Source organism: Lithobates pipiens, unplaced genomic scaffold (genome assembly GCF_037356315.1).
Source record: "Lithobates pipiens isolate NorthernLeopardFrog02 unplaced genomic scaffold, aLitPip1_a1.2 Scaffold_22, whole genome shotgun sequence".
Taxonomy (NCBI): domain Eukaryota; kingdom Metazoa; phylum Chordata; class Amphibia; order Anura; family Ranidae; genus Lithobates; species Lithobates pipiens.
In genome coordinates, this window is record NW_027507784.1 from 259,732,137 (window position 1) to 259,748,133 (window position 15,997).

Genomic DNA, 15,997 nt, shown 5'->3' on the forward strand with positions numbered 1-15,997 from the left:
AATCGATCAATCGATTACCAGCAATTACCAGAATAAATCGTAAGAAAAAAAAAAAGGCCATTTATACAGTTGCATTGCACAAGTGCCAATTTTTGTATATTGTTATGCATGGTGGATTACATATTGAATATTAGTGCACAGCACTGCACTTTATTATCTTCAGTTTGATACATATGTGGGAAAACATAGTGCTAGTAGAAGTCTAAAAAAAATGTTTTATTGATTTACACACACTTAGGAAGAAGGTCACACATAATTGCGCTGCAGTTTTAAGATGTAAATGTTTTTATTATTATAGTTTGGAATTTTTGACAATATTATTTCATTTAGTATATGACGCACAATTAATCCAGACTCAATAAAAGGCACCCACCAGAGCTCTTCAACAGCAAATTTGGCTGGAATTTTGGATAGATTTGTCTTTATTTATTGGTGTTACTTTGCACCCAGCAATCGTACACAAGTTTTGCTGACACCGTGTCTTCAATGGCCATGCCTAAAATGAAAATATAAAATTAGATAGATGGATACATACAGACCGACCTTTTAATTACAGTATATAGAAACTCAGAATGCAGGTGCTTCCTAAATCTCAGTAACTTATACCCAGTATTCTGATGAGCTCTCTTCGGTGATTAAACATGACTTCTAACTCATAGCATGTCGAAATAAGGTCTGGTAATCCATGTAGCCAAGAACAGTTCTTCACCTCCTACAGGTCTTTGTGAAGCAGCTGGTAGCAATATGTAAGGAAATCTCCAAGATCTGCCCTCCAAGCCAGTAACCCCCAGAGGAAAAAAAACAAAAAAAAAAGGAAGGAAGGAGGTCCATCTTAGATACAAATGTCCCATTTTTTCCTAAGGGGTAAATGGGAGGAAGGTGAGAAAATTGTCGGTGCCAGATAAAAATGGTCTCCTAGCACAAAAGGAGTCTCTACTTTGAAAGACATGGCATATTAGGTACTGGCAGTGTCAAGAACTTGGTCATGCCTTATATTTATTGAGCCTATGGAATGGGACCTGTGGAGGAGTGTGTCACTATTTGCCATTTGTCACATCACGTCTAAAAACGGAGACTGGCAGTTCAATATGTCCCATCCCATTACCAAGTGGCGGCATTACTCTGGAGAACCCTTCCAAGTATGGCTCAGACTGAATAGGAGTACTCTGTATACACAGTAATACCAAAGACTGTGGTGCTCTTAGTGGGTTTCCTAATGGAATTGTAAGGACTCGTTAACAGTGGGCATATGAATCCGTTAACCATGCAAGGACCATGTACAACCACACAAGTATAGAGGGACAGAGCAAATTCGGGGTTGTGCACTTGCAATGGTGTCACACTGGGAGCAGCAGCTGTGTCCATGCAGCCGCTGTTTTGTAATTGATAGCTATGGGACTACCTTCACAGGGATGCATGGGACACCTGTGCATCCTCATGCAGGTACACATAGCCCCCACATGCAGGTACACATGCCCCATGTTAAGGAGCCCTAAAGCATGTCATAGGTGTGGTCACAGACTTCTAGTATAAATATTGGGCTGTGGTTTTTCTGATTTTGAAACCGGTTTTGGACTGTGGAAGAAGGTATCTGGTTCTGAAATTGCACCTCACTATTTTGCCTGAACTTGAAGGGGATGCTGGCAACCATATGTCAGAGGTACCCTGGCATCTTCCTAATAGAGGTCATGTTTGGGGAGTCAGAGGAAGCAGCTTCAGTGCCAGACTTGATGGATATGCCAATGTGCAGGGAAGTCTTTTGGGTTGCACATTTGTGGGATCTCAGTTCCACGAATGCATGGAAAAATGTAAACTTAATGAGTACTCCAAGAGCCATAAATATACCTCCATTCTAACTGATGGACAAGGTTCTCTCTCTCCTCCACTCTCTGTGACATTCTGCTGGTGGCTGAAAAGGCATTCTGTGAAAAAGAATTAAATCTTAATAAGAACAACGCCATACCTATCCCCCTCCTTTTTTACATTTCTTCTAGATTTACCTTAGGATGAATTTATTGATAGAAGCTGCAACTCATTTTTCACAATAAGCGCGGGGGTCTAATTATTTTTTTTCACTGAAAAGGCAGACTGCTTACAAAACACTAAAAAGGTAAGAGAGTTGCCCGTTTTGGATAAGCAGAGGTGTTGTTTGTGGAGCAGTTGGCATTGGGGAAAGTTGGCTTGGATGCACAAGGTTAAAACTTCTCTTGGGCCAATAAGGCTACTACCCTTTACAAATTGTGCACTCACATTACATTATATGTAAAGAACAGATGCATATTTTTCATTTGGGGCATGCCTCAAATGTTCAGTGGTATTCTAAAATAATTGGAAAAAGGTCAAGAATCTACATTTTTAGTTGGACACCGTTTCAACTTGATGGACTTGTCTTTTTTCAACCTTGTATTCTGTGCATACATTGGATGACAGCAGCCATGCTATTGCCATCATTTGGGGTACACAGCCTTTTATATGTATGTTTTATATACAATGTAGAAAGTCTACACACCCCTGTTAATATGTCAGGTTCCTGTGATGTACAAAACAAGACAAAGATAATTAATTTCAGAACGTTTTCCACCTTTAATGTGACCTATAAACTGTACACCTCAATTAAAAAACAAACTGAAATCTTTTAGGGGGGTATAAATAAATAAAACAAAATAATGTGGTTGCATAAGTGTGCACCTGGGGATGTAGTGGTATTCAGAATTCGATAATCACATTCAAACTCCTGTTAAATAGGGGTCAGTACCTGTTGTCATTTAACGTGCCTCTGATTAACCCCAAATAAAGTTCAGCTGTTCTAGTAGGTCTTTTCTGACATTTTCTTAGTCACATCCTACAGCAAAAGCCATGATCCGCAGAGAGCTTCCAAAGCATCCAAGGGATCTCATTGTTAAAAGGTATCAGTCAGGAGAAGGGTACAAAAGAATTTTCAAGGTGTTAGATATACCATGGGACAGACAGTGGAAGAAAATATGGCACAACAGCGACATTACCAAGAACTGGACATCCCTCCAAAATTGATGAAAAGACGAGAAGAAAATAGGTCAAGAAGGCTGCCTACAGCAACATCAAAGGAGCAGTAGGAATATCTGGCTGGGTAGTACATATGACAGCAATCTCACGTATTCTTCACATGTCTGGTCTATGGGGTAGAGTGGCAAGACGGAAGCCTCTTACGAAGAAACCTCAAAGCCCGGCTAAACTTTGCAAAAACACATCTGAAGTCTCCCAAAAGCATGTGGGAAAATGCGTTCTGGTCTGATGAAACCAAAGTTGAACTTTTTGGCCATAATTCCAAAATATATGTTTGGCACAAAAAACACCAAAAAGAACACCATACCCACAGTGACACATGGTGGTAGCAGCATCATGCTTTGGAGCTTTTTTTCTTCAGCTGTTACAGGGGCCTTAGTCAAGGTAGAGGGAATTATGAACTGTTCCAAATACCAGTCAATATTGGCACAAAATCTTCAGGCCAATGCTACAAAGCTGAAACAGAGAGGAACTTCATCTTTCAGCATCACAACGACCCAAAGCATACATCCAAATCAACAAAAGAATGGCTTCACCAAAAGAAGATTAAAGTTCTGGAATGGCCCAACCAGAGCCCAGACTGAATCGGACTGAAAATCTGTGGGGTGATCTGAAGAGGGCTTTGCACAGGAGATTCCCTCACAATCTGACAGATTTGGAGTGTTTTGCAAAGAGTGGGCAAATATTGCCAAGTCAAGATGTGCCATGCTGATAGACTCATACACAAAAAGGCTGAGTGCTGTAATAAAATCAAAAGGTGCTTAAACAAATTATTAGGATAAAGGTGTGGACACCCTTATGCATCCATATTTTTTTTCCTTCTACCTAAAAGATTTCAGTCTGTTGTTCAACCAAGTGGTACAGTTTATAGGTCACATTAAAAAAGGTGGAAAAAGTTCTGAAATGGTTTATCTTTGTCTAATTTCATTACATCACAGAAACCTGACATTTTAACAGGGGTGTGTAGACATTTTATATCCACTACAGGAATAGCACAAATCCACATAGTTTAAAATGTAAACTGGTCACAACCAGTTTTATGGTGCATCAAACGTCAGAAATAATAGGTGGATTAACAAAAACACAAACAAAAAAGCTAAAGCATAGCGTGTTTGGCACTAAATAGACCAACTGAAATATGACAGAGAAATAGATCCCCAATACTCAGTAGTACTTGTCAGCTGCCACTGATTTCTCTCCCCTACAGAACAACATACTCTATCTTGCTCATTGTTTGTGAGAGTTCTAAGCGACTAAGGCCAGCCATACAAGGTTCCTGCTGAACTGGCCGAGATTCAAACCATTAATGGGCAGGTTGACTGTACCAATTTGAGCAATCAACTTGGTTACAATAAGGCTACCGGATTGGCTTGTGATTATCGCAAGTGGCTTGTGATTATCGCAAGTGGCTTCTATAGCATCTAGCGATAATTACTGTCTTTTCCTGGCTAGCTGCTATAGAAGCCACTTGCGATATACCAAGTGATGATTTGTTTCCAGAGACAATTTCTGAAGGTTCAGAACTAGGGGTGCAACGGATCAAAAAACTCACGGATCGGATCGTTTCCTCGGATCAGAGTCACGGATTGGATCATTTTTCGGATCAGCATAATTGAATTTGCAAAAACCTGTGAAAATTCCACCGCCATATAGTCCCCACTGTAATATCCACAATCTCCCCCACTGTAATATTGGCTGAGCATGGCTGGGTATGGCAGAGTATTGGCAGGGTATGGCAGAGTATTGGCAGGGTATGCAAGAGTATTGGCAGGGTATGCAAGAGTATTGGCAGGGTATGCAAGAGTATTGGCAGGGTATGCAAGAGTATTGGCAGGGTATGCAAGAGTATTGGCAGGGTATGCAAGAGTATTGGCAAGGCTCAATTATGAAAGGAGGCAATGACAGACTTGGTGAATTGCATGCAGAATTTATTAGCTCGAATAGAGATTTTTCAAGCTTTTAGATCCAGAATGGAGCAAATGCCTTCTTTGGGCTTGGGAATAGTGAACAGACTGGAATAAAAACCCCTGTAACCATTCTGACAAAGGAACTGGGGACATGCAACTCTTGACCCAGCAACCTCTTCCATGAAGGAAATCAACAGTAATGCAGAATACCAACTCTGAATGCACAATACAAACCTTGAAGCAGATGGGCTACAGCAGAAAAAAGACCACATCAGGTGCCACTCTTGTCAGCTAAGAACAAGAAAATGAGGCTACACTTTGCACAGGCTCACCAAAATTGGACAATAGAAGATTGGAAAAAGGTTGCCTGATCTGATGAGTCTCAATTTCAGCTATGACACTTAGCCCACGTACACACGTTCGGAGATTTTGGCAACCAAATCCGTCGGATTTTGTCCGTCAGATCTTGTCCGAAACTGTTGCATACACACGGTCGGGCCAAGTTGGCGAAAAATCCGATCTTTCAGAACGTGATGACGTAATTTCGTTACGATTGGACTACATTCAGGCTAGTAGCCAATAGCTTTGATGTAGGAATTTGATCTGAGCATGCGTAGCACTTGGTCCGATCAAAATTCTCTACACATGATCGGAATATGTCCGACCGGCCCAGTTGGTCGGGAAATATTTCCAACATGTTGGAAAATTGGGTCAGACGGAGATTCGGACGGAATCAATCCGATGCATACCACACACAGTCGGATTATTTGACGACGCGGTCCGATAAGACGCATTCCGACGGATTCTCCGACCGTGTGTATGCGGCATCAGATGGTGGGGTCAGAAATTGGCATAAACATGAAAGCATGGATCCATCCTGCCTTGTATCAACAGTTCAGGCTGGTGGGGGTGGTGAAATGGTGTGGAGGATATATTCTTGGCACACTTCAGGCCTCTTAGTACCAAATGAGCATTGTTTAAACATCACGGCCTACGTGGGTATTGTTGCTGACCACGTGCAGCCCTTTATGATAGTGTATCCATCTTCTGATTTTAGTTTAATCGGACCATAACACCTTTTTCCATGTGGTCTCAGAAACTGAAAGATGGTTTTAAGGTGGTCAAAGGAGACTAAAATTTAATTTGGCCTCAACACCAAACCATATGTCTGGCAGAAATCCAATACAGTTCAATCCTGGGGGTTATGGGGGTGTTTGCAGCAGGAACTGGAGCACTTGTCAGGATAAAAGAAAAATGGATGGGGCAAAATACCATCAAGTTCTTGCTAGAAGTTCTGCCAGAAGGCTGTCAATGAGAAGATTTACCTTCCAACATGACAACGACCCAAAGCACACAGCAAAAATTTCCACATGGTGGTTGAAGGAGAAAAGGGTGAATGTCCTTGCATGGCTTAGAACCCAGACTTAAATCCCACTGTAAATGTGTGGAATGATTTGAAGACTGCAGTCCACAAAAAGTCACCCTCAAATTTGACTGAACTTGAGAAGTTCTGCAAAGAACAGTGGGCAAATATTGTAAAGTAGTAGATATACATCTCAACAAAGTAAAAGGCTGGAATTAAAAGGTGGGAAATGATCCTTTCGTTTTTGATTCCCCCCCCCCGGACATGTTGGTGTCATAATTAAAAGGTAGAAGTGACCTGGCACAGATAACAAGCGCATGCCCCCATCCCAAATACTTCTTAAAAAAAGAAGCAGAGTTGGGACTTTACATGGGGAATGTCTTGGCAGGAAAAACAAAAAATGGGATTTAATTGATAGGCTCTAATTCAAGTGAGTGTCACAATCATGTGAACTATACACATGGTTGATAGACACACAATGTGCCAATGTGCCAAAGTCTGTCATGGTTATGCAGTGATCTTCCTGTGTTTGCTTACCTTCCCTCATGTCTTCAGACTAAGAGGTCAGCCACTTCCACCTGGTGGTTTTTATAACCTCTCCTCTAAGCATGGCTCCACCCCAGGCCCTATCAGGGAGCCCTATATTAACCTGTGCACTGCAGGCCATCAGGGCTGATCAACCATTGTGTATTCCTTTGTGTGTTAGCTTCCTGTTTCCTGCCGTGTGCTCTGCTTCTGTTTACCGTTACCGACTTTGGCGTGTCTTGACTATCCCCGTTTGCCTGTGATCCTGACCTTTTGGCGTGTACCCGACTATTCTTGTCTGCTTGTGGCCCCGACCTTGGCTTTGTCCCTCACCATCCCTATCCTCCTGTTGCCTACTGTGGGTGTGAGCTGGGGGACCCTGGGGGTCGCGACCTCGAGCCAAGTCCATCCTCACCACTGGAGGCTCTGGTGAACACCTGCCGGCTCTTAGACTCTGCGCCCCAGGGAATCTTACACTCTAACCCCAGTGGGATCTGTCCTCCATCTGCAGCAGTCAGCCGTAGGGTCCACAACCTTGCGGAGCACTCCAGACCCCTACAGGGTGCACCTGTCACCTCACCTCAAGGTGACCTGACAAAGTCATAATAGGTAATTAATTCAATGCCACAATCACGTAAGATATACATGATTGATAGATACATGGCAAACAAGTGCATAATGATAGTAATAATAATCATAATAATGATAATAGTAACACGATTTTTATTTTGTAGATACTTAACATATCAATCAAGGATCATAAAAATATATTTGTTAGTTAATCAGTAAACAATGAACATGACTGATGAGAATATAAATCATGATAACTATTATTATATGATCCCCTTCAAAAAGCAAAAATAGCACAATACTTGTCAAACACTTACAAGGCAGCTAAGAGGCGGTGTCCAGCTACTCAGTGGGAGAACGATGCCTCTCAACCGGAGCAGAGGAAGAAGAGGAAGATGGGTCAGGGGAACCAGCCAGGAAGTGTACCAGACCATCACAGCACAGTCTATGTATGTGTCTTGCATTCACTCAACACCTTCAAACAAGGTGTAAAAACCATGTGTAAATGAAAATGTATAAAATTAATATGAAAATATAATATAAAAAAAATAATGTTTGAAGTGAGTGAACCACCTGTGTGCCAACACAAGAATGGTTGTGCGAGTGTATAAAAATAAAGTACTTGGTAGTTTGTGTACCTATTAACCACTTGAGGACCGCCGTATTGCCATTGTACGTCAGCACAATGGCACAGGCAGGCATAATCACGTACATCTACATGATTGCCTTCCAGCGGGTGGGGGGTCCCATCGGACCCCCTCCCGCTGGTTACGGCGGTCCGATTCGGTCCAGGAGCGCTCCGTGATGAGGGGATGGCCGTTCGTTTTCGGCCACCCCCTCTGGATCGCTCCTGGCCAATGAGAAGCTTCCTCCCCTGTGTATTGTTTACACAGGAAGGAGGAAGTGATGTCATTCTCCTCGGGGCGGTCTTTTTGACCAGACTACGAGGAGAAGAGTAAAAGTAAGTCTGCACGAACACTACACTGACATGTAGGTACACACAGGCACACAAACCCCCCCCGACCCCCCCCCGATCGCCCCCCGATCCCCCCCCCGCCCCCCCTCCCCCCCCAGTCACAGTGTCACTGATTGCATTGATCATTTCTTTACTGATCAATGCATTCAGTGTCAGTTGTGACAGTAAAAACTGTCAGGACAGTTAGTGTTAGGTCCAGGGTAGCCCCCTATCACCCCCCAATAAAGATTTAACCCCCTGATTGCCCCTAGAGTTAACCCTTTCACCCCCTTTTGCCAGTGTCACTAAGCGATCATTTTTCTGATCGCTGCATGTGTCGCTAGTGTCGCTAGGTAGCTAGTTATTTTTTTAGGTTCACCGCCAGGTTTTTATATCGCTAGGTACCCCGATATACTACCCAATAATGTTTTTAACCCCCTGATTGCCGCTAGTTAACCCTTTCACCCCCTTTTGCCAGTGTCACTAAGCGATCGTTTTTCTGATCGCTGCATTAGTGTCGCTACAGTCGCTAGGTAGCTAGTTATTTTTTTAGGTTCACCGCCAGGTTTTTATAGCGCTAGGTACCCCGATATACTACCCAATAATGTTTTTAACCCCCTGATTGCTGCTAGTTAACCCTTTCACCCCCTTTTGCCAGTGTCACTAAGCGATAATTTTTCTGAACGCTGCATCAGTGTCGCTAGTGTCGCTAGGTAGCTAGTTAACTAGGCTCCCAAAAAGTCCCCCACATGTGGTATCCCCGTACTCGGGAGAAGCAGCAGAATTTATTTTGGGGTGTAATTTGACTTCTGCCCATAGCATGTGTGAGCAATATATCATTTAGTGACAACTTTGTGCAAAAAAAAAAAAGTTTGTAATATTCCCGCAACTTTTGGCAAAATATAAAATATTCCATGGACTCAACATGCCTCTCAGTAAATAGCTTGGGGTGTCTACTTTCCAAAATGGGGTCATTTGGGGGGGTTTTGTGCTATTTTGGCATTTTATGGCCTTCGAAACTGTGATAGGTAGTGAGGAGTTAAATCAAAAATTTGCACCCTTAGAAATCCTGAAGGTGGTGATTGGTTTTCGGGGTGCCGTGCGCGACTAGACACCCAAAAAGTCCCACACATGTGGTATCCCCGTACTCGGGAGAAGCAGCAGAATGTATTTTGGGGTGTCATTTCACATATAACCATGGCATGTGTGAGCAATATATCATTTAGTGACAACTTTTTGTAAAAAAAATTTTTTTTTTTTTTTTGTCATTATTCAATCCCTTAGGACAAAAAAAATAAATATTCAATGGGCTCAACATACCCATCAGCAATTTCCTTGGGGTGTCTACTTTCCAAAATGGGGTCATTTGGGGGGGATTTGTACTGCCCTGCCATTTTAGCACCTCAAGAAATGAGATCGGCAGTCATAAATTAAAAGCTGTGTAAATTCCAGAAAATGTACTCTAGTTTGTAGACGCTATAACTTTTGCGCAAACCAAAAAATATACGCTTATTGACATTTTTTTTACTAAAGACATGTGGCTGAATACATTTTGCCCTCAATGTATGACTAAAATTTAGTTTATTCGATTTTTCTTATAACAAAAAAGAAAATATCTTTTTTTTTCAAAATTTTCGCTCTTTTTCCATTTATATCGCAAAATAAAAAAATCGCAGAGGCAATCAAATACCATCAAAAGAAAGCTCTATTTGTGGGAAGAAAAGGACGCAAATTTCGTTTGGGTGCAATATTGCATGACCGCGCAATTACCAGTTAAAGCAGCGCAGTGCGAAATTGCAAAAAGACCTCTGGTCCTTAAGGTGTTTATTGGTCCGGAGCTGAAGTGGTTAAAAAGGGGGCTGAGTGAATTGAAACATTGGTATAAATGTTAATATGCGTTTTGAATAAAAAAAAAAAAAAGGCTAAAAACACACTCCAAATAGGAGTGTATAGTGAACATAATATATAAAACGACATGTGTTGGCGCAAGGTTAACTGGTGATATAAAGGTGCCGTGAGTGGTGTTCTGTCCTAAAGGTAAGAGCATGGGCTGTGATGTGTCGGCCAACTCCAGCTGTATATGTACCCCTAGTGGAGGGAGCATCCCTGCCAACATCATGCCTAAGCTTCAAAGTCATGCCGAGACGGCGGGGGATCCAATGCGGACCACGTCTGCAGTGGATCCCCGCCTGCTTCTTTTTTATGTATGTCTATGTTGTTGTTACAGTTTTCACTTGGATGTTATAAGTTGCACTAATAAATACAGGTAATTGAAACAAGAACTGTAGGACTTCATTTCAGGCTGCAAAGCAGCAGTGGTTTGTAAAATTCAAGTTACCGGTAACTTGTTTTCCAATAGTATTTCAGGACAGCACCCGAGAGATCATGGCTCCTCCCACAATAGGAAACACCAAGCTCTCTTGGGCCAAAAGGGAGTGATGAGGATTACGGTCATATCCTTTCTGAATTTTCCTTATGAAAGGAGGGATAAGCTGAAGAGGGGGAAAGGCGTAACAGGGGTGAAACTTCCAACTGTTTGCCAGAGCATCTAACCCCAGGGATGGCTGGGTTCTGTTTAGGGAGAAGAATAGAGACACCTGTGCATTTTCCTGAGTTGCAAAGATCTATTTTCAGATTTTCAGTTGACCCCATTTCTTGACAACCATATTGAAGATTTGCAGGTTCAATCACCACTCTGCTTTGTATACCTGGTATAGATGGAAGTTCGCCATCTTGTTTAGAGACCCTCTTAGATGGCCCACAGAAAAGGATAGAATATGGAGCTCTGCCCATCTTAGAATCCTTCCTGCCAGAGACTGAATAACTCTGCTTCTGGTGCCCCCGTCAGTTTATGTAGACCACCGCAGTGGCATTGTCCGACTGGACCTGTATGTGAAACCCTTGAATTTCACCGGTAAACGTCAGCAAGGCCGATTGATTTTTCCCTCCAATTTGAGGATCTTAGTGCTTCTCTTGTGGACCACGAGCCCTGAGACCATCAACTGCTCATGTGAGCCCACCAACCCCAGGAGCTGGCACTATTTGTTAACCTTGCTTGGAACAGGAAGGACTATAACAGACCTGCTGAAAACCTTGTCTGGTTCTTCCACTACCAAAGACTCCTTTTCACCGGGGTGGGAACCTTCACTAGAGAGTCCACAAGAATCTTGCTGGTGGTCCCAGACTTAACAAAAAACATTGCAGTGGTCTTAAGTGAAGTCTACAACAATGACACTTCTTCCACCAGCCTTAACTCCTTTTCTTCTAGAACACGGGTCTCCAAAACTATGACCCTCCAGTTGTTCAGGAACTACAATTCCCATCATGCCTAGTCATGTCTGTGAGTATTACAATGTCTCATGGGACGTGTAGTTCCGCAACAGCTGGAGGGCTGTAGTTTGGAGATCCCTGTTCTAGAAGAAAGATCTTGTGCTCCAATGAGTTGATATGCTATCCCAAGAACACCACCTCCTGCGAGGTGTCCTTGGAACACAGTGTGTTCTGGGACACACAGTTCCCAGAACACACAGCGCCCCATTACCCAGAAGACAACGCGAGGAGAGAAGACTGAAGATCACCGCGGAGTAGGAAGAGGCAGATTAGGACGATCTGCCTAGCAACAGGCATTTCTTGTAAGTTGAAAAAAAAAAAAATCTGAATTTTTTTTTTTTTTTAAAACATCTTTTTATTGATTTGCGATAAACAGAAACAAAAACAAACAGAAAGGAAAAAAAAAAAAAGACAACAATTAAACATATAGTGGTCTTACATGGCAACAATGGGAACCCCGTGGGGACCTCAAGTGATTATAGCATACATAGATAGCAGGTATACATCATTGACTGCAATTATTTTTACAGCAGCGCGGCTCCCTGGTTCTCTAGATACCTTAGTCCATAGTTGTACATAGGGGTGTAATAACTGTTATATTCGACGTGCACAGTTGGCGCTCACTTGAGGGACATTTTGTGCTGGTTCTACTAGGAGACCAACAAATCAGAGGAGGGATCTGCCAACCATTTGGACCAGACTTTGACATACTTGTTGGGGCAACCTCTATTGGTGTATGTGTCTTTAGACAGAGGTAGGCTATTGTTGATAAGTTGTTTCCACAGGGAGAGAGGAGGGGGGGTTGGGTTGCACTAGCTGAGAGCTATGGCTTTGCGGGCATAAAACAGTAGAAGTCTTGCGAGCGTACGTCCTGCCACCGTAGGGATTAGTTGTTCAATCAGGCCTAGTATGCAGATTGCCATTGTTGATTGTAGTGGCACAGAGGTGATCTGCGTGATAAAGTCTAGAATCTCCCTCCAGTAACTGGTAATTGCTGGGCAGGTCCAGAAGATATGCGTGAAGTCCCCAGGAATCCCACCACATCTCCAGCACCCGGGAGGAGAGTCGGGGGTTCATTATGTGTAATCTGTGAGGGGTAAAGTATGCCCGGTGAACAATCTTGAATTGGATCAGTCGGTCTCTCAGAGAGACCAGGGAGTTAAAAGGGAAATCCCAAACGTCTTCCTAGTGATTTTCGTCAAGGGGACTGCACAACCATCACCACCCGGGGAAGAAGGCCACACACACCACATATGCTGTGGCAGCCCTCCTCTCCCCCATGATCGCAGCCTCAGTGGAAAAAGTGGTCAATGCGGGCATGAAACAGATTAAAACCCAACTTAGTGAGCACACCACTAGGTTAAATGAAGTGGAACATCGCCTGTCTGAGGTGGAAGATGAACTTTACCAAGCGCAGGCTACGGAACAGTCGCAGGACAAAACTAACCAATACATTATCCAAAAATGTGAAGACCTCGAAAATAGATCCAGACGGAGCAATTTGTGCTTTGTAGGCATCCCTGAATCGCTATCATCCGCAGCTCTGGCAGACTTTTGCTCAAAACGCATTCCAGAGGCCATGGGCCTACTAGGTTTGTTCACAGTGGAACGCGCTCACCGCATGGGCTCCTTTAATGCCGAACGCAATTCACCCCGTCCCATTATTGCCAAGTATCTCAACTACGCTGACAAATCTCTCATCCTGCAGAAGTTCCGGCAATCCCCATCTCTCCAAATCGACGGGGTAAAAATCCTCATTTTTGTAGATTTCTCGATTGAAGTATCTAAGAAAAGAAAAGCTTTGCAACTGATCTGCTCTGAACTTTTCAAGCAACAAATAAAATTCACCCTGGCTTTCCCTGCAACTCTTTGCCTCAAATCGCCTAAAGGGGAACAACTATCCTTCCAGGACCTCTTGAAAGCAGAAACCTTCATCCGTTCCCTACGGGCGGACTCACTCCCTCACACGCCTTCTAAGTCTGCTTCTAGCCTCCACTCTCTGGAACAAAGAAGTCCTCGAAAAGACTCTCCCAAAAGGTTCCGTCCCTCTGTTCCGGATCCTCGCAATCACAACTCCCTGCATTGAAGATCTTTGCATGTTTGGACTTCCTCGCCGCCATCTCAGGTTGTATGGCTTTTTTTCTGTCACACCAGTAGACTGTGATACTCTGCCTTGAATGCGTGGTCCCTTCTGTGGTCACCCAGGGGTATCCTCTGGGCACTGACCCCTGGATGGACCCCCCAGGGCTTTTTTCCCCTCATTTGTTCTAATTCACTGTTTTTATTTTGTATGTTCTCCAATGTTTTATACTTCTGCTCGTTGCTACCAGGTAGCTCATTGTTATACCATGCCACGCTGCACACCTCTTCGTTTATATTGCAGCTTCCATCATGGCCTCACTGTGCAATTTACCTGGCTCCCTACTCCGGTCCCATTCCGGGTGTCTCTCACGCCTCGATGTGCACGCCTAGGGCATTCAGGCATATTACGGTTCTCCTCTTCTCATGCAGGGTCCTGCATGGGGAGCCACCTTGCACAGTGAACTCATGCGGAAAAAAGTGAAGTTCACTCTGTTTGCTTTAGTTATTTGGTTTGTCTTGCCTTGTTTTCCATCCCCTCTCCTCCTCCTCCCCCCTACCTCCCTCTTTATACCATCATACATCCTCCACTCAAGGGCTCAACGTACAGACGCCTGTGCCTTTCCCGTGCCTAAACTGTGTCTCCCCAGTCTCAATTCAACCCATACAGATCCTCACTATGTATCCCCTTTTCTCCGTAGTGTCTTAGGGTAGTCTCATGGAATGTGAAGGGTCTTCGTTCTAACAAGAGAATGAGGGTTCTTCGCCATCTCAAAAGGCTAAAAGCTAACATAGCCCTGTTACAGGAAACCCATCTTCCAGCTTCCAACTTTAAATCGTATGCAGAAAGTTTGGGTAGGGACGGTCCTGGGTGCAGAATCAGTTGGACGGAAAGCTGGTGTCCTTCTCCTGATCCACAAAAACCTCCCGTGCACTGTCCTTTCCACACACGCAAATGACCAAGGAGCACCTTATCTCAACCAGTGTTAAAATAGGTTCTAGAGAACCAGTGGTCTCTAATGTGTATGCTCCCAACAGTCCCACAAAGACGTTTTATTGCAAACTATCCACCTGGCTCCTTACCGCCTCCCATTTACCCCATTTAGTCGGGGGAGATTTCAATGACCTCATGTATCCAGCAGACAATAGGTCCTCACCAAAATGCCTCTCTCTGGTACTTAATACATCTGCTCCCACCCTATTTGCCTCCGCTATGGACTCCCTCCACCTTCCTGACCTCTGGCGACTAATGCATCCGGTAGATAGGGAATTCAGCTTTTACTCCAACCCTCACAAGATCCTCTCTAGGATCGACTACTGCTTTGGGTCTGACAACCTTATCCCTCTAGTATCTGACTCGGAAGTGGGTGACAGCCATCTCTGACCATGTCCCAATAACCCTCACTCTAGACAAGCTAGATCTTCCTCCCAATCCCAATTTCTGGCGCTTTCCCTCCTTCCTCCACAATAATGCTGATTTCAGCAATTATATGGAACAATCATGGGTAGAATTCTTCTCTGCAAATGCTCCTCATGCAGGTGATCTGAACCTTCTGTGGGATGCTGGCAAAGCATTACTGAGGGGTCGGATTATTTCCTATGCCACCTCCTTCAAACGAAATGCCTTATCGAAATTTAAGCTGGCTAGCGATCGACTTCATCGCGCACAATGTACTCTCGCCACCTCGACTTCATCGGCTGACAGGAACGAATAGTCAGCGGCTAAAACCGCCTTTGACACTTGGGCCAACACCCTGGAACTAACCAAAAAAAAAACGCACCTAGATGCCACCATACATAAGTATGGAAATAAGGCCGGTAAACTTTCCAGGCTCTGCAAGGGCATGATCCATCCGACTCACATCACCTCCTTGTAAGACCACACAGGAACCATTCATTCCACCCCACTACACATAAATAAAACCATGCTTGGCCACTACACGGCCCTATATGCCCCCGACCCTATCGACGACAAGTTAGCCCATGTCTTTGTAGAAAAAGTGAATCTCCCATCTATTTCTCCTACCCAGTTGGAAACTCTGAATGCTCCTATCACAATCGATGAAACAGAGCGCACCATCCGCACTCTCCACCCTTCTAAAGCTCCTGGCCCTGACGGCTTCACAAGCGAATTCTATAAAAAATAGGCAGTACAGAACTTCGTACCTCACTATTCGCTGATGACATCCTCATTTTCACAGCCAATCCCCCCAGACGACATCTTGA

At 43.9% G+C, this 15,997-nt stretch overlaps 1 protein-coding gene across 2 annotated transcripts in view; it reads right to left on the minus strand.

Moving 5' to 3' along the window:
* Positions 1 to 267: 267 nt before the first annotated feature.
* The window catches only part of CRYM (crystallin mu), a 116,734-nt gene continuing 101,004 nt past the window's right edge, over positions 268 to 15,997 (minus strand). Inside the window, exons 8-9 of one of the 2 annotated variants that reach the window (XM_077448993.1) lie at positions 1,846 to 1,922; positions 268 to 496 (exon numbers count right to left, since the gene is read on the minus strand). In XM_077448993.1, coding sequence (XP_077305119.1) covers positions 383 to 496; positions 1,846 to 1,922 — 191 coding nt within the window. In that variant the 3' untranslated portion in view covers positions 268 to 382. The remainder of the gene's footprint in view (positions 497 to 1,845; positions 1,923 to 15,997) is intronic. The other variant, XM_077448994.1, reaches the window with a different exon arrangement.